The sequence below is a fragment of the Acipenser ruthenus genome, chromosome 35, assembly GCF_902713425.1.
Source record: "Acipenser ruthenus chromosome 35, fAciRut3.2 maternal haplotype, whole genome shotgun sequence".
Taxonomy (NCBI): domain Eukaryota; kingdom Metazoa; phylum Chordata; class Actinopteri; order Acipenseriformes; family Acipenseridae; genus Acipenser; species Acipenser ruthenus.
In genome coordinates, this window is record NC_081223.1 from 12,143,499 (window position 1) to 12,156,100 (window position 12,602).

At 44.8% G+C, this 12,602-nt stretch overlaps 1 protein-coding gene across 1 annotated transcript; it reads right to left on the bottom strand.

Annotated features, from left to right (window-relative positions):
- Positions 1-2,642: 2,642 nt before the first annotated feature.
- On the bottom strand, positions 2,643-12,436 carry LOC131705173 (uncharacterized). Its single transcript, XM_059007424.1, has 11 exons — positions 12,299-12,436; positions 9,602-9,745; positions 6,994-7,099; positions 6,382-6,464; positions 6,071-6,092; positions 5,609-5,648; positions 5,239-5,323; positions 4,455-4,508; positions 3,937-4,019; positions 2,924-3,055; positions 2,643-2,742 (listed from the first exon to the last, which is right to left on the bottom strand). The coding sequence occupies exons 3-11, from the start codon at positions 7,049-7,051 to the stop codon at positions 2,643-2,645; spliced, it is 657 nt and encodes a 218-aa protein (XP_058863407.1). The 5' UTR covers positions 7,052-7,099; positions 9,602-9,745; positions 12,299-12,436.
- Between the last annotated feature and the right edge of the window lie 166 nt (positions 12,437-12,602).

Consider the following 12,602-nt stretch of genomic DNA (forward strand, 5'->3'; position numbering starts at 1 on the left):
TCCCTATGCTTTACAATGCTTCCCTATGCTTTACAATGCTTCCCTATGCTTGCCTATGCTTTACAATGCTTGCCTACTCGCTCCCATGCTGTCACTGTGCTGTTACTATGGGACACTCTAAGTGTAATTCATGCATCCACCTGTTTGATTCCAGGGTTTCTGCAGTCACTCAGCAGGGGTAGAAGGCTCCGGCTGGCGTTGTCGCTCAGGGCGCCCACGTTGTCATAGAAACAAGCGAGCGCTCCCAGCCTGGAGAACAAAACAGCCTCGTTAGAGAGAAGAATGGGATAAAAATAAGCAGGACTGGGCTTCAGGAGGAGCGAGTCAGGATCTCTTAACGAGGAGAGGAGAAACAAACAGAGTGCCCTCTGCGCCAGCCTTAGTGTTAATTACCTCTTTAATTAATTCATTACCAGAGTTTGCCAATTTTTAATATGCTTTACCGTACCTCTCTGTGCTTTACAATGCTTCCATGTGCTTTACCAGACCTCTCTGTGCTTTACAATGCTTCCCTATGCTTTACCAGACCTCTCTGTTGCTTTACAATGCTTCCCTATGCTTTACCACACCTCTCTGTGCTTTACAATGCTTCCCTATGCTTTACCAGCCTCTCTGTGCTTTACAATGCTTCCTATGCTTTACCACATCTCTCTGTACTTTACAATGCTTCCCTATGCTTTACCAGACCTCTCTGTGCTTTACAATGCTTCCCTATGCTTTACCACACCTCTCTGTGCTTTACAATGCTTTCCCTATGCTTTACCAGACCTCTCTGTGCTTTTACAATGCTTCCCTATGCTTTACCACACCTCTCTGTGCTTTACAATGCTTCCCTATGCTTTACCAGACCTCTCTGTGCTTTACAATGCTTCCCTGTGCTTTACCAGACCTCTCTGTGCTTTACAATGCTTCCCTATGCTTTACCAGACCTCTCTGTGCTTTACAAATGCTTCCCTATGCTTTACCAGACCTCTCTGTGCTTTACAATGCTTCCCTATGCTTTACCAGACCTCTCTGTGCTTTACAATGCTTCCCTATGCTTTACCATGCTGTCACTGTGCTTTATTACACTTTGCTGTGCTTTTTCTAAGTACTGAGTGTGTACAGTTCAGCCGTGAGTCTAAAACACTCAGTTAGAAACCCACACTATAGTATGGAATGCTATAGTTCAGTATGGTACGGTATAGTTCTGTATGGCATGGCATGGTTTAGAATGGTATGGCACAGTCTGGTATGGTTTAGAAGGGCATGGCAGTCTGGTATGGTTTAGAATGGTATGGCACAGTCTGGTATGGTTTAAAATGGTATGGCACAGTCTGGTATGGTTTTAGAAGGGCATGGCACGGTCTGGTATGGTTTAGAATGGCATGGCACAGTCTGGTATGGTTTAGAATGGCATGGCACGGTTCTCACCTGCCGATGCTCTCCTCGTTGTGGGCGGGGTCCAGGCAGCCTGTCATCAGCTTGCTCAGCAGGCTCCGCCCCTGACTGTGGTTCAGGTCGTACATGTTGCTGAACATCGACTCCGAGAGCGAGTGATTGAAGAAATAACAGAGCTGCACCAGAGAGGATTTACAATGCGTTACAACAGACTTTTACAATGCATTAAAGACCATTACAATGCATTAGAGACCATTACAATGTACTACAAATCATTACAATGCCATTAGAGGACCATTACAATGCATTACAGACCATTACAATGTGTTACAATCCATTACAATGCATTACAGACCATTACAATGTACTACAGACCCATTACAATGCATTACAGACCATTACAATGCATTACAGACCATTAAAATGTACTACAGACCATTACAATGCATTACAGACCATTACAATGCATTACAGACCATTACAATGCATTACAGACCATTACAATGCATTACAGACCATTACAATGTACTACAGACCATTACAATGCATTACAGACCATTACAATGGCATTACAGACCATTACAATGCATTACAGACCATTAAAATGTACTACAGACCATTACAATGCATTACAGACCATTACAATGCATTACAGACCATTACAATGCATTACAGACCATTACAATGCATTACAGACCATTACAATGCATTACAGACCATTACAATGCATTACAGACCATTAAAATGTACTACAGACCATTACAATGCATTACAGACCATTAAAATGTACTACAGACCATTACAATGCATTACAGACCATTACAATGCATTACAGACCATTACAATGCATTACAGACCATTACAATGCATTACAGACCATTACAATGCATTACAGACCATTACAATGCATTACAGACCATTACAATGCATTACAGACCATTAAAATGTACTACAGACCATTACAATGCATTACAGACCATTACAATGCATTACAGACCATTACAATGCATTACAGACCATTAAAATGTACTACAGACCATTACAATGCATTACAGACCATTACAATGCATTACAGACCATTACATGCATTACAGACCATTACAATGTACTACAGACCATTACAATCCATTACAATCCATTAACATGCTTTACTGAAAAGTCTTTCTCAGTGTCTTCAGTGTAAACTCAATGACAAACGTTTAGACAGGAGTTTCCGACAAAAAAAAAAACCCTGTCACCTACCTCATCCGATTGGGATATCCTCAAGCTCCGAGGGCGGGGACTAGAGACAGGAGCGCCCCAGCACTGCCATCGTGTGCGCTTTCAGCCAGCGGAGCCGTGGAGGGCATTTCACTCGGGGGTCTAACGAGAGAGTCGAGCGGAAATCAGAGGGGGAGGGGCTTGATTAAAGGGGGTGAGGGGGGAGGGACTTTCAATAAAGTTTTTAAAACACAGTTGACAAAGTTCAAATCAATCAACCTTTATTAATCCAGGGGAGTCAATTGAGAAAAAAATTCTATGATGTCACCTTTCTCAGATTTGCCTCCGTTTCCCCATTGGCTGTCCCATGCTGCAGTTGAACATTTCCATGGCAACGCAGTGCTTCACCCAATGGAGGAGCTTCTCTCTGTCGCCGGGGGGCAGGACGTCGTAGTGCTGGTTGAACACGCCCATCCTGCGCGGAGAGGAGCAGAACTCAATAAAACAGCAATGTTACAGCTCTGGCCAAAAGTGTTGCATCACCAGCCTATAGAGAATGAACTCCTCAGCTTCATAGAGTCCAATGAAAGCTGCTGAATAATGTTCCCTTGTTAACATATTGAATTCCACCCCCCTCTATATAGAATGAACTCCCTCAGCTTCATAGAGTCCAATGAAAGCTGCTGAATAATGTTCCCTTGTTAACATATTGAATTCCACCCCCTCTATATAGAATGAACTCCCTCAGCTCCATAGAGTCCAATGAAAGCTGCTGAATATGGTTCCCTTGTTAACATATTGAATTCCACCCCCTCTATATAGAATGAACTCCCTCAGCTTCATAGAGTCAATGAAAGCTGCTGAATAATGTTCGCTTGTTAACATATTGAATTCCACCCCCTCTATATAGAATGAACTCCCTCAGCTTCATAGAGTCTAATGGAAAGCTGCTGAATAATGTTCCCTTGTTAACATATTGAATTCCACCCCTCTAATAGAATAAACTCCCTCAGCTTCATAGAGTCCAATGAAAGCTGCTGAATAATGTTCCCTTGTTAACATATTGAATTCCACCCCCTCTATATAGAATGAACTCCCTCAGCTTCATAGAGTCCAATGAAAGCTGCTGAATAATGTTCCTTGTTAACATATTGAATTCCACACCGCCTCTTGTATAGTCTTCTATATTCCAGCACATGTCCTCAGTGTCCCTTCAGTACTCACATGGGTCTCTCTCTGCCCCGCGTTGAATCCCGCCATGGGCAGTGCGCTCAGCGAGTCCGGCTGCAGCCCCAATCGGATCAGCGGCTCCGCCCCCCACAGCAACCAGCATGAACCGGGCCGGGTCCACAGCACTGCCAGAACCCAGCAGAGTGGACCAGGCCAGGGGGGCAGCCATGCTGTGCAGGGGGCACAGGAGAGAATGAAGGGACATCACCCTGGAGAGAGAGAGAGAGAGAGAGAGAGAGAGAGAGAGAGAGAGAGAGAGAGAGAGGAGCAGAGAGAGAGAGAGAGAGAGAGAGAGAGAGCAGAGAGAGAGAGAGAGCAGAGAGAGAGAGAGAGAGAGAGGTGTTAGACACAGAGAGAAAGGAGAGAGCAGAGATAGAGGGAGAGAGAAGAGAACAGAGAGAAAGGGGAGAGAGGGAGAGAGAGGAGAGGTAGAGAGAGAGGAGAGCAGAGTTAGAGGGAGAGGAGGTAGTCACAGAGAGGAAAGAGCGGCGAGAGAGAGAGAGAGAGAGAGTGGAGAGAGGGTTAGGGTGTATGTATGCAGTAACCCTCCTGTAAAGGACCCTACACGCACACACACACACACACACACACACACACCCCACACAGACACTGCAGGGAGTGACTGGAGAAGAGGTCTGGCTCACCGATATGTTTCTCAGCATCTCCAGAGAGCGGAAGAAATCCTCGTCAGCCTTGTTCTGTAAAAGAAGACTCAGGTTAGAGCAGGAGAAGAAAAATGAAGCCCATCGCTGCCCTCTGAAAAGCTTACTTAACTAGTTACCATGCCTCTCTGTGCTTTACAATGCTTCCCTATTCTTTACCAGACCTCTCTGTGCTTTACAATGCTTCCCTATGCTTTACCAGACCTCTCTGTGCTTTACAATGCTTCCCTATGCTTTACCAGACCTATCTGTGCTTTACAATGCTTCCCTGTGCTTTACCAGACCTCTCTGTGCTTTACAATGCTTGCCTATGCTTTACCAGACCTCTCTGTGCTTTACAATGCTTCCCTATGCTTTACCAGACCTCTCTGTGCTTTACAATGCTTCCCTATTCTTTACTAGACCACTCTGTGCTTTACAATGCTTGCCTCTGCTTCACCAGACCTCTCTGTGCTTTACAATGCTTCCCTATGCTTTACCAGACCTCTCTGTGCTTTACAATGCTTCCCTATTCTTTACTAGACCACTCTGTGCTTTACAATGCTTGCCTCTGCTTCACCAGACCTCTCTGTGCTTTACAATGCTTCCCTATGCTTTACCAGACCTCTCTGTGCTTTACAATGCTTCCCTATGCTTTACCAGACCTCTCTGTGCTTTACAATGCTTCCCTATGCTTCACCATGCTTTCACTGTGCTTGATTACACTGTGCTATCTGTGGGAAACGCGGGTGGGGGGGTAGTTTGAGTAGGATTGGGGCGCTCTTACCATGAAGATCATGCCGTTGAGCAGAGGGAGGGGCGGCAGGAAGACAGGGAGGGGGCGTGTCATGTTCTCAAACAGCACCGTGGAGCTGGAGGGAGAGAGGAGACACTGGATCACCGAATCAGAGGCTTTCAAACTCGATTTCCTTTGCGCTGGTAATGAAGTCAGAGCGGCTTAAAATCGATTGTGGCAAATACAACGCCCTGAGCTTCGAGAACACATCCCTTTACTGACAATTCAGACATTAATCGCAATGACACTGATTAAAAAGGTCTGCCAGTCACGCACGCACGCACGCACGCACGCACACAGCACTCCGAATCACCCGGAGACGAGCCTCAGAGAGACGTTTGCTGCCAGTTCAGTACACTACCTGCCCAGGAGGTCTGCCAGTCTCTGAGGAATGCTGTTATCTACGAGAAGAGAGAGAGAGAGAGAGAGAGAGAGACGGGTTTTTAAAGGAAAAACAGCAAACACACGCAGGCACTCACAGGCACACACACACACACACACACACACACACACACACACACACACACACACACAGGCACTCACACACACACAGGCACACACACACACACACACAGGCACTCACAGGCACACAAACACACACACACACAGGCACACACACACACACACAGGCACTCACACACACACAGGCACATACACAGGCACACACACACTCACAGGCACACACACACACACACACACACACACACACACACACAGGCACTCACAGGCACACACACACATACACAGGCACACACACACACACACAGGCACTTACACACACACACACACACACTGAATCCAGGATGAGGTGTGGAAGGCTTACCGTTTCCAAAACATTGGGACACCTGTTTAAGACACAATGAAAATAATGAATTCATATATAGATCTATATCTGTCTACAGTGTCTATGCCTATAGAGGATTATTGTATATATATATATATATATAAATAATGTGTCTATGTCTATATTTGTGTATCTAAATGCCTAAGTCTACAGTATGTATATATATATCTATATATACACACACGTATGTATCTGTCTACAGTGTCTGTGCTTATATTGTATTATATATATATATATATAGACACACACACACACACACGCATGTCAGTTGTCAGTGTCTGTATAGTTACCAGTCTCTCTGCAGTCCTCAGGTAAGCCGCTGGGAATCCCTGCAAGGTGAAGTTCATCGCTGGCTTCATGGGCAGGGAGGTACCTGGGCACAGAGGTTAAAAAGCAGCTTAAAACAGTATCATTACATTATAATATAACAATATTATTATACTAAGAAGATGAAGGAGGCTTGGGGGTCCAGCGCTTAGAGAAAAGGGGTCTTGATACCAGGAGGTTCAAACCCCAGCTCAGCCACTGACTCCCTGCGTGTGTGTGTGTGTGTGTGTGTGTGTGCGTGACCCTGAGCAAGTCACTTCACCTCCTTGTGCTCCGTCCTTCGGATGAGACGTAAAACAAACGAGGTCCTATTGGAAGTGACTCTGCAGCAGCAGCAGCAGTTGATGATGAAGTAGAGTTCACCCCCTCCAGTCTGTAAGTTGCTTAGGATAAAAGCGTCTGCTAAATGACTCAATAATAATAAACTAACATTAATGCGTTAGTCAGCTAGTAACAGTTAATGAACAGGGGAAAAAATAATAATAATAATTGCCTTTAAGATAAAGCATGACCCTTAAATGGGAAGATATGTGTTCTGGCAGTAAAACAAAGCATGGCTGTTTTTACACACTTACTCCAAGCTTGCTGTGCAGCGACGGAGAGTATCCACAGCCAGGCTGCTGCTGAAGCCATCTTACTGTGCCCTGGGTCTCCAGTCAAATAAGAGAGATGCCCTTAACGCTGGTAGAAAGAAAGACAAAATGATCAGGAACAGTGTCATCGCTTATTGAGCAGACGCCTTTCTGCAAGGCGACTTACAGGTGTTACAGGGCGATATTTAAATACAGTGTAGTTTACAGTCAGTGCAAATGCTACTTAGAATACAATATGAGAAGTAACAAGTTAGGCTTTAAAGACAATTTGCATCTACACTGATGTAATAATAGCAGCGCGATAGTGCAAGGATGGTGCATCAGCTGAGGATCCAGTAACGTGGGGCTCAGGTCAGGGCGAGTCCAGCGCAGAGCAGGAGGGGCGGATACTGTAATGGATCTCCTGCTCTTGGCTGGAGAGTTAAAAAATACTGACATCAGCACAAGGCAGTTTAATAATAAGACACACTGGGGCTGATCAAGCTGGTAGTAAAACCTGGACTGGGTGACCCTGCTGTGCAATAGGAGTCTTATTCCCATCCCTGATCTAGCTGTCTAAATATCCCACTGCTACCACCAATATACTGTAGCTGTCTTCTCTCTAAAATCAGCTAAAAACCTCCTTCAACCAACGACTATCTATCTATCTACAGGGATGGGAATCAGACTCCCGCTGCACAGCAGTGTGATCCAGTCCTGGTGTCACTAGGAGTTTAATAATCAGACACACCTGAGCTTGTTGCCTAGACACACTGGAGCTGATTAAGCTGGTAGCAGTGAAACCTGGACTGGGTGACACTGCTGTGCAATAGGAGTCTCATTCCTATCCCCCGATAAGTCCCGTATTCGCCTCTCCACTACAGAGCTGGCTATTTGAACGGTAAGACGTTGGTCTTTGACCCGAAAGTTTAGCGGTTGCTGCCCCTCGCCTCTCCATTCAGTCCAAAGAGCACTTGACTCTCTTTGCATAGAGAGCAGGATGTGGGGCCGCAGTGATTTATAAGGCTGTAATCGCACAGAGGGGTCCTGGGGACGTGACAAACCACAAGAACCCGCATGGTGCCAGTTTTTTTTTTTTTCTTCCTTCTCGCAGTGGACACGCCCCGCAGGCGTGATTGGCCGGGCTCCCACGAGTTTAGAATCCCAGCTGAGCCAATCAAAGCTCCTTAGCAGCAACTCCCTAGCAACACAAATCTTCTAAGAAAAAAATACAAAAAACGAAGCGGAGCGGAGCGCCAGACTGGAGATCCGAATAGAAGGAACAGAATTAAATCTTCAAAGCTTCGGTCATTTTTGCAATTAACAAACTAAAATTAAAAAGAGAAACTGTGCAATTAATTGCGACCTTGGGATCTTGATGGGTTGAGGGGGGTTTGCTCTTGTTTTTATTTCTCTATCAGAACCCCTTGAAGGAATTATTCATTATACTGCAACAATCATTCTCCACACAGACCCGGGCTGGCACGGAGGGGGGGGGGGGGGGGGGGGGGTTACGAATGAATCGCTTTTTGTCGTGTGTTGGTGATTGAAGAAGAACAGCAGTCTATGCAGATAACACAATGGCAGAGATTTATTTCAAGGACCCCCAGATTGCAATTTGCCGCATTCTTCTAAAGAGCGTTTTCGAATCCTATTTTTTTTTTTTTGGTTTGTTTTTTTCCTCTCTCTGCTTGTTTCCAGTTCTTCTAGTGATAACAGCCTGGCTCTCCCATTCCCAGGTAATTGCACTCCAGAGAAGAAGAAGAAAAAGATTTTTGTTTGGCACAGTGTGGGGTGTAATTGATTAGCGGTTGATTGCATCACGAATGCGGACGCTGTGTATTTCATCGTGTCAGCTGTACAGTCTTCAACTTACCCTGGATAAAATTTATTTCTGTTGTTATACTATGCAGTGACCATAGTAAAGCATAGGGAAGCATTGTAAAGCACAGAGAGGTCTGGTAAAGCATAGGGAAGCATTGTAAAGCACAGAGAGGTCTGGTAAAGCATAGGGAAGCATTGTAAAGCACAGAGAGGTCTGGTAAAGCATAGGGAAGCATTGTAAAGCACAGAGAGGTCTGGTAAAGCAGAGGGAAGCATTGTAAAGCACAGAGAGGTCTGGTAAAGCATAGGCAAGCATTGTAAAGCACAGAGAGGTCTGGTAAAGCATAGGGAAGCATTGTAAAGCACAGAGAGGTCTGGTAAAGCATAGGGAAGCATTGTAAAGCACAGAGAGGTCTGGTAAAGCATAGGGAAGCATTGTAAAGCACAGAGAGGTCTGGTAAAGCATAGGGAAGCATTATAAAGCACAGAGAGGTCTGGTAAAGCATAGGGAAGCATTGTAAAGCACAGAGAGGTCTGGTAAAGCATAGGGAAGCATTGTAAAGCACAGAGAGGTCTGGTAAAGCATAGGGAAGCATTGTAAAGCACAGAGAGGTCTGGTAAAGCACAGGGAGGCATTGTAAAGTACAGAGAGGTCTGGTAAAGCATAGGGAAGCATTGTAAAGCACAGAGAGGTCTGGTAAAGCATAGGGAAGCATTGTAAAGCACAGAGAGGTGTGGTAAAGCATAGGGAAGCATTGTAAAGCACAGAGAAGCATTGTAAAGAAACCTTTGTGAAGCTCCTCTCTCCTGGTTGCAGTGGCCCCTTGTTGATGGTTGATCGTCCTGTCGCAGGTAGGCAGGTGTGCTCAGGTGTGCTCAGGTGAACGGATTCAGGTAAAGTGACCTGAAATGTGATGTTGCAGGTATAGCCCTGTGAGGTGCGATAACAATGAGGAGGGGGGAGGGAGGAGGGGGAGGGAGGCACGGGTTTCAGGTATCGGTACCACAGCATCCTTGAGAGTTGCCATGGCGACTGTTGTCCTCAGTTACAGTGAACCCACATGGGGCTTAACTTTCCAGGAAGGCACGTATTTATAATTGCAAAATATACCAACATACATTTATATTATATATATATATATATATATATAGAGAGAGAGAGAGAGAGAGAGAGAGAGAGAGAGAGAGAGAGAGAGAGAGAGAGAGAGAGAGAGAGAGAGATGATCTAGGGTGCTGTAGGACACACAATATTGAATTTGCATTTAATTTATGTTAATTTTGTTTAGTTTTATTTTTTTTTATTTCTTTTCGCAGCCAGCATGTTAACTTTCCCAGAAATACTCAGTTTTCTCCTTATCTTTTCAGAAAACGGATTAAAACTGCATTCATAAGCGATGCCATGTTGTGCTGCATCTGGGGTGTCACCTTACACCCGTCCTGAACAGTGTGTGCTGACACAGAGCACAGCGATCAACACACAGACTAGCAGAGCTGTGCGTCATTATCTCAGAGCCCCGGAGACCAGGGGCGGATTACTATTACTATTATTATTATTACTATTATTATTATTAATGAGTCATTCAGCACACGCTGTCATCCAAATAGACTTACAGAGACTAGGGGGGTGAACTATGCATCATTAACAACCTATTTACCTGCTTTTTATTTGGATTTGAAACATAAGTTAAACGTAGTGTTTTTTCTTTGTTTTGTTTGAGGTGAAAAAAGAAAAACGCGTGTGCGTGTTGTTGCCAGCGAACTGAGCCCACCAACCCCACGGCACAGCCACGTGACCCAGGCCACTAATGAGACCCCACGAGACGCCGTGCCACGAAATCCCCTCGAAGCAGAGCAGCGAGTAAACAGCTCGGGCTGAGACAGGACAGACCTTACACGAGGGCCCCATAGTAACAACACAGTGTGAGCCAGCACAACGACAGCATGGGAAAGCATAGGCAAGCATTGTGAAGCACACAGAGGTCTGGTAAAGCATAGGGAAGCATTGTAAAGCACAGAGAGGTCTGGTAAAGCATAGGGAAGCATTGTAAAGCACAGAGAGGTCTGGTAAAGCATAGGGAAGCACTGTAAAGCACAGAGAGGTCTGGTAAAGCATAGGGAAGCATTGTAAAGCACAGAGAGGTCTGGTAAAGCATAGGGAAGCATTGTAAAGCACAGAGAGGTCTGGTAAAGCATAGGGAAGCATTGTAAAGCACAGAGAGGTCTGGTAAAGCATAGGGAAGCATTGTAAAGCACAGAGAGGTCTGGTAAAGCATAGGCAAGCATTGTAAAGCACAGAGAGGTCTGGTAAAGCATAGGGGAGCATTGTAAAGCACAGAGAGGTCTGGTAAAGCATAGGGAAGCATTGTAAAGCACAGAGAGGTCTGGTAAAGCATAGGGAAGCATTGTAAAGCACAGAGAGGTCTGGTAAAGCATAGGGGAGCACATGAACCCCCATTTCCCCGTACAGAATATTAGCGTGTACGTTTTCATGTGCTTTTTCCGCACGCATTCTTAAACAGACACCGCCCCACAGCGCAGAGGCGCGGCTCCCCATCCCCATTGGAAATGAAGAGGCGTGCTGAGACACACACCGAGCAGCGTTCCACTCCATTAAACAACTAACCACACGAGCTAAAGCAACGGGATACTGTATTAAACACACACGCATCACACAGAGAGCCCTCGAGGGAGCGCTAATGCAAAACTGAAGACACCGAGGAACACTGCAACCTCACCCTTTAGAATGAACTCCCTCAGCTTCATAGAGTCCAATGAAAGCTGCTGAATAATGTTCCCTTGTTAACATATTGAATTCCACCCCCTCTATATAGAATGAACTCCCTCAGCTTCATAGAGTCCAATGAAAGCTGCTGAATGTTCCCTTGTTAACATATTGAATTCCACACCCTCTATATAGAATGAACTCCCTCAGCTTCATAGAGTCCAATGAAAGCTGCTGAATAATGTTCCCTTGTTAACATATTGAATTCCACCCCCTCTATATAGAATGAACTCCCTCAGCTTCATAGAGTCCAATGAAAGCTGCTGAATAATGTTTCCTTGTTAACATATTGAATTGCACACCCTCTATATAGAATGAACTCCCTCAGCTTCATAGAGTCCAATGAAAGCTGCTGAATAATGTTCCCTTGTTAACATATTGAATTCCACCCCCTCTATATAGAATGAACTCCCTCAGCTTCATAGAGTCCAATGAAAGCTGCTGAATAATGTTCCCTTGTTAACATATTGAATTCCACCCCCTCTATATAGAATGAACTCCCTCAGCTTCATAGAGTCCAATGAAAGCTGCTGAATAATGTTCCCTTGTTAACATATTGAATTCCACACCCTCTATATAGAATGAACTCCCTCAGCTTCATAGAGTCCAATGAAAGCTGCTGAATAATGTTCCTTTGTTAACATATTGAATTCCACACCCATCGCTTTGTATAGTTTTCCCCATATATACTTAACAACAAACCTGACAAATTGAAAGATGTGACATTTGGTGTATATTTTTTTGTTTTAATTCTGTCTCAGTTCTACAGTTCGGGGTGATGCTGTGTAAGTAAGCGAGTCTGTCCTCACAATGTAAACGGTTTGTATTTCTGCTTCCTACTCCTCCAGCTTCTTCACAATTCTCCCAGGAAGGGCGGGGTCCGTAAAATGTTCTTGAAAAAAAAATAAAAAATAAAATAAAATACAAATAAATAAATAAATAAACATTGTATATAGCCGTCAATTGATAATTTACCAAGAAACAATAAATTACTCCCAGTCCTGGG

Coding starts and splice junctions, on each gene's coding strand:
- LOC131705173 (XM_059007424.1), bottom strand. CDS start 7,051: ATGGCTTCAGCAGCAGCCTGGCTGTGGATACTCTCCGTCGCTGCACAG. Junction 6,465..6,993: donor CGCTGCACAGCAAGCTTGGA/GTAAGTGTGTAA, acceptor CTCTGTGCCCAG/GTACCTCCCTGCCCATGAAG. Junction 5,649..6,070: donor GTCCCAATGTTTTGGAAACG/GTAAGCCTTCCA, acceptor CTCTTCTCGTAG/ATAACAGCATTCCTCAGAGA.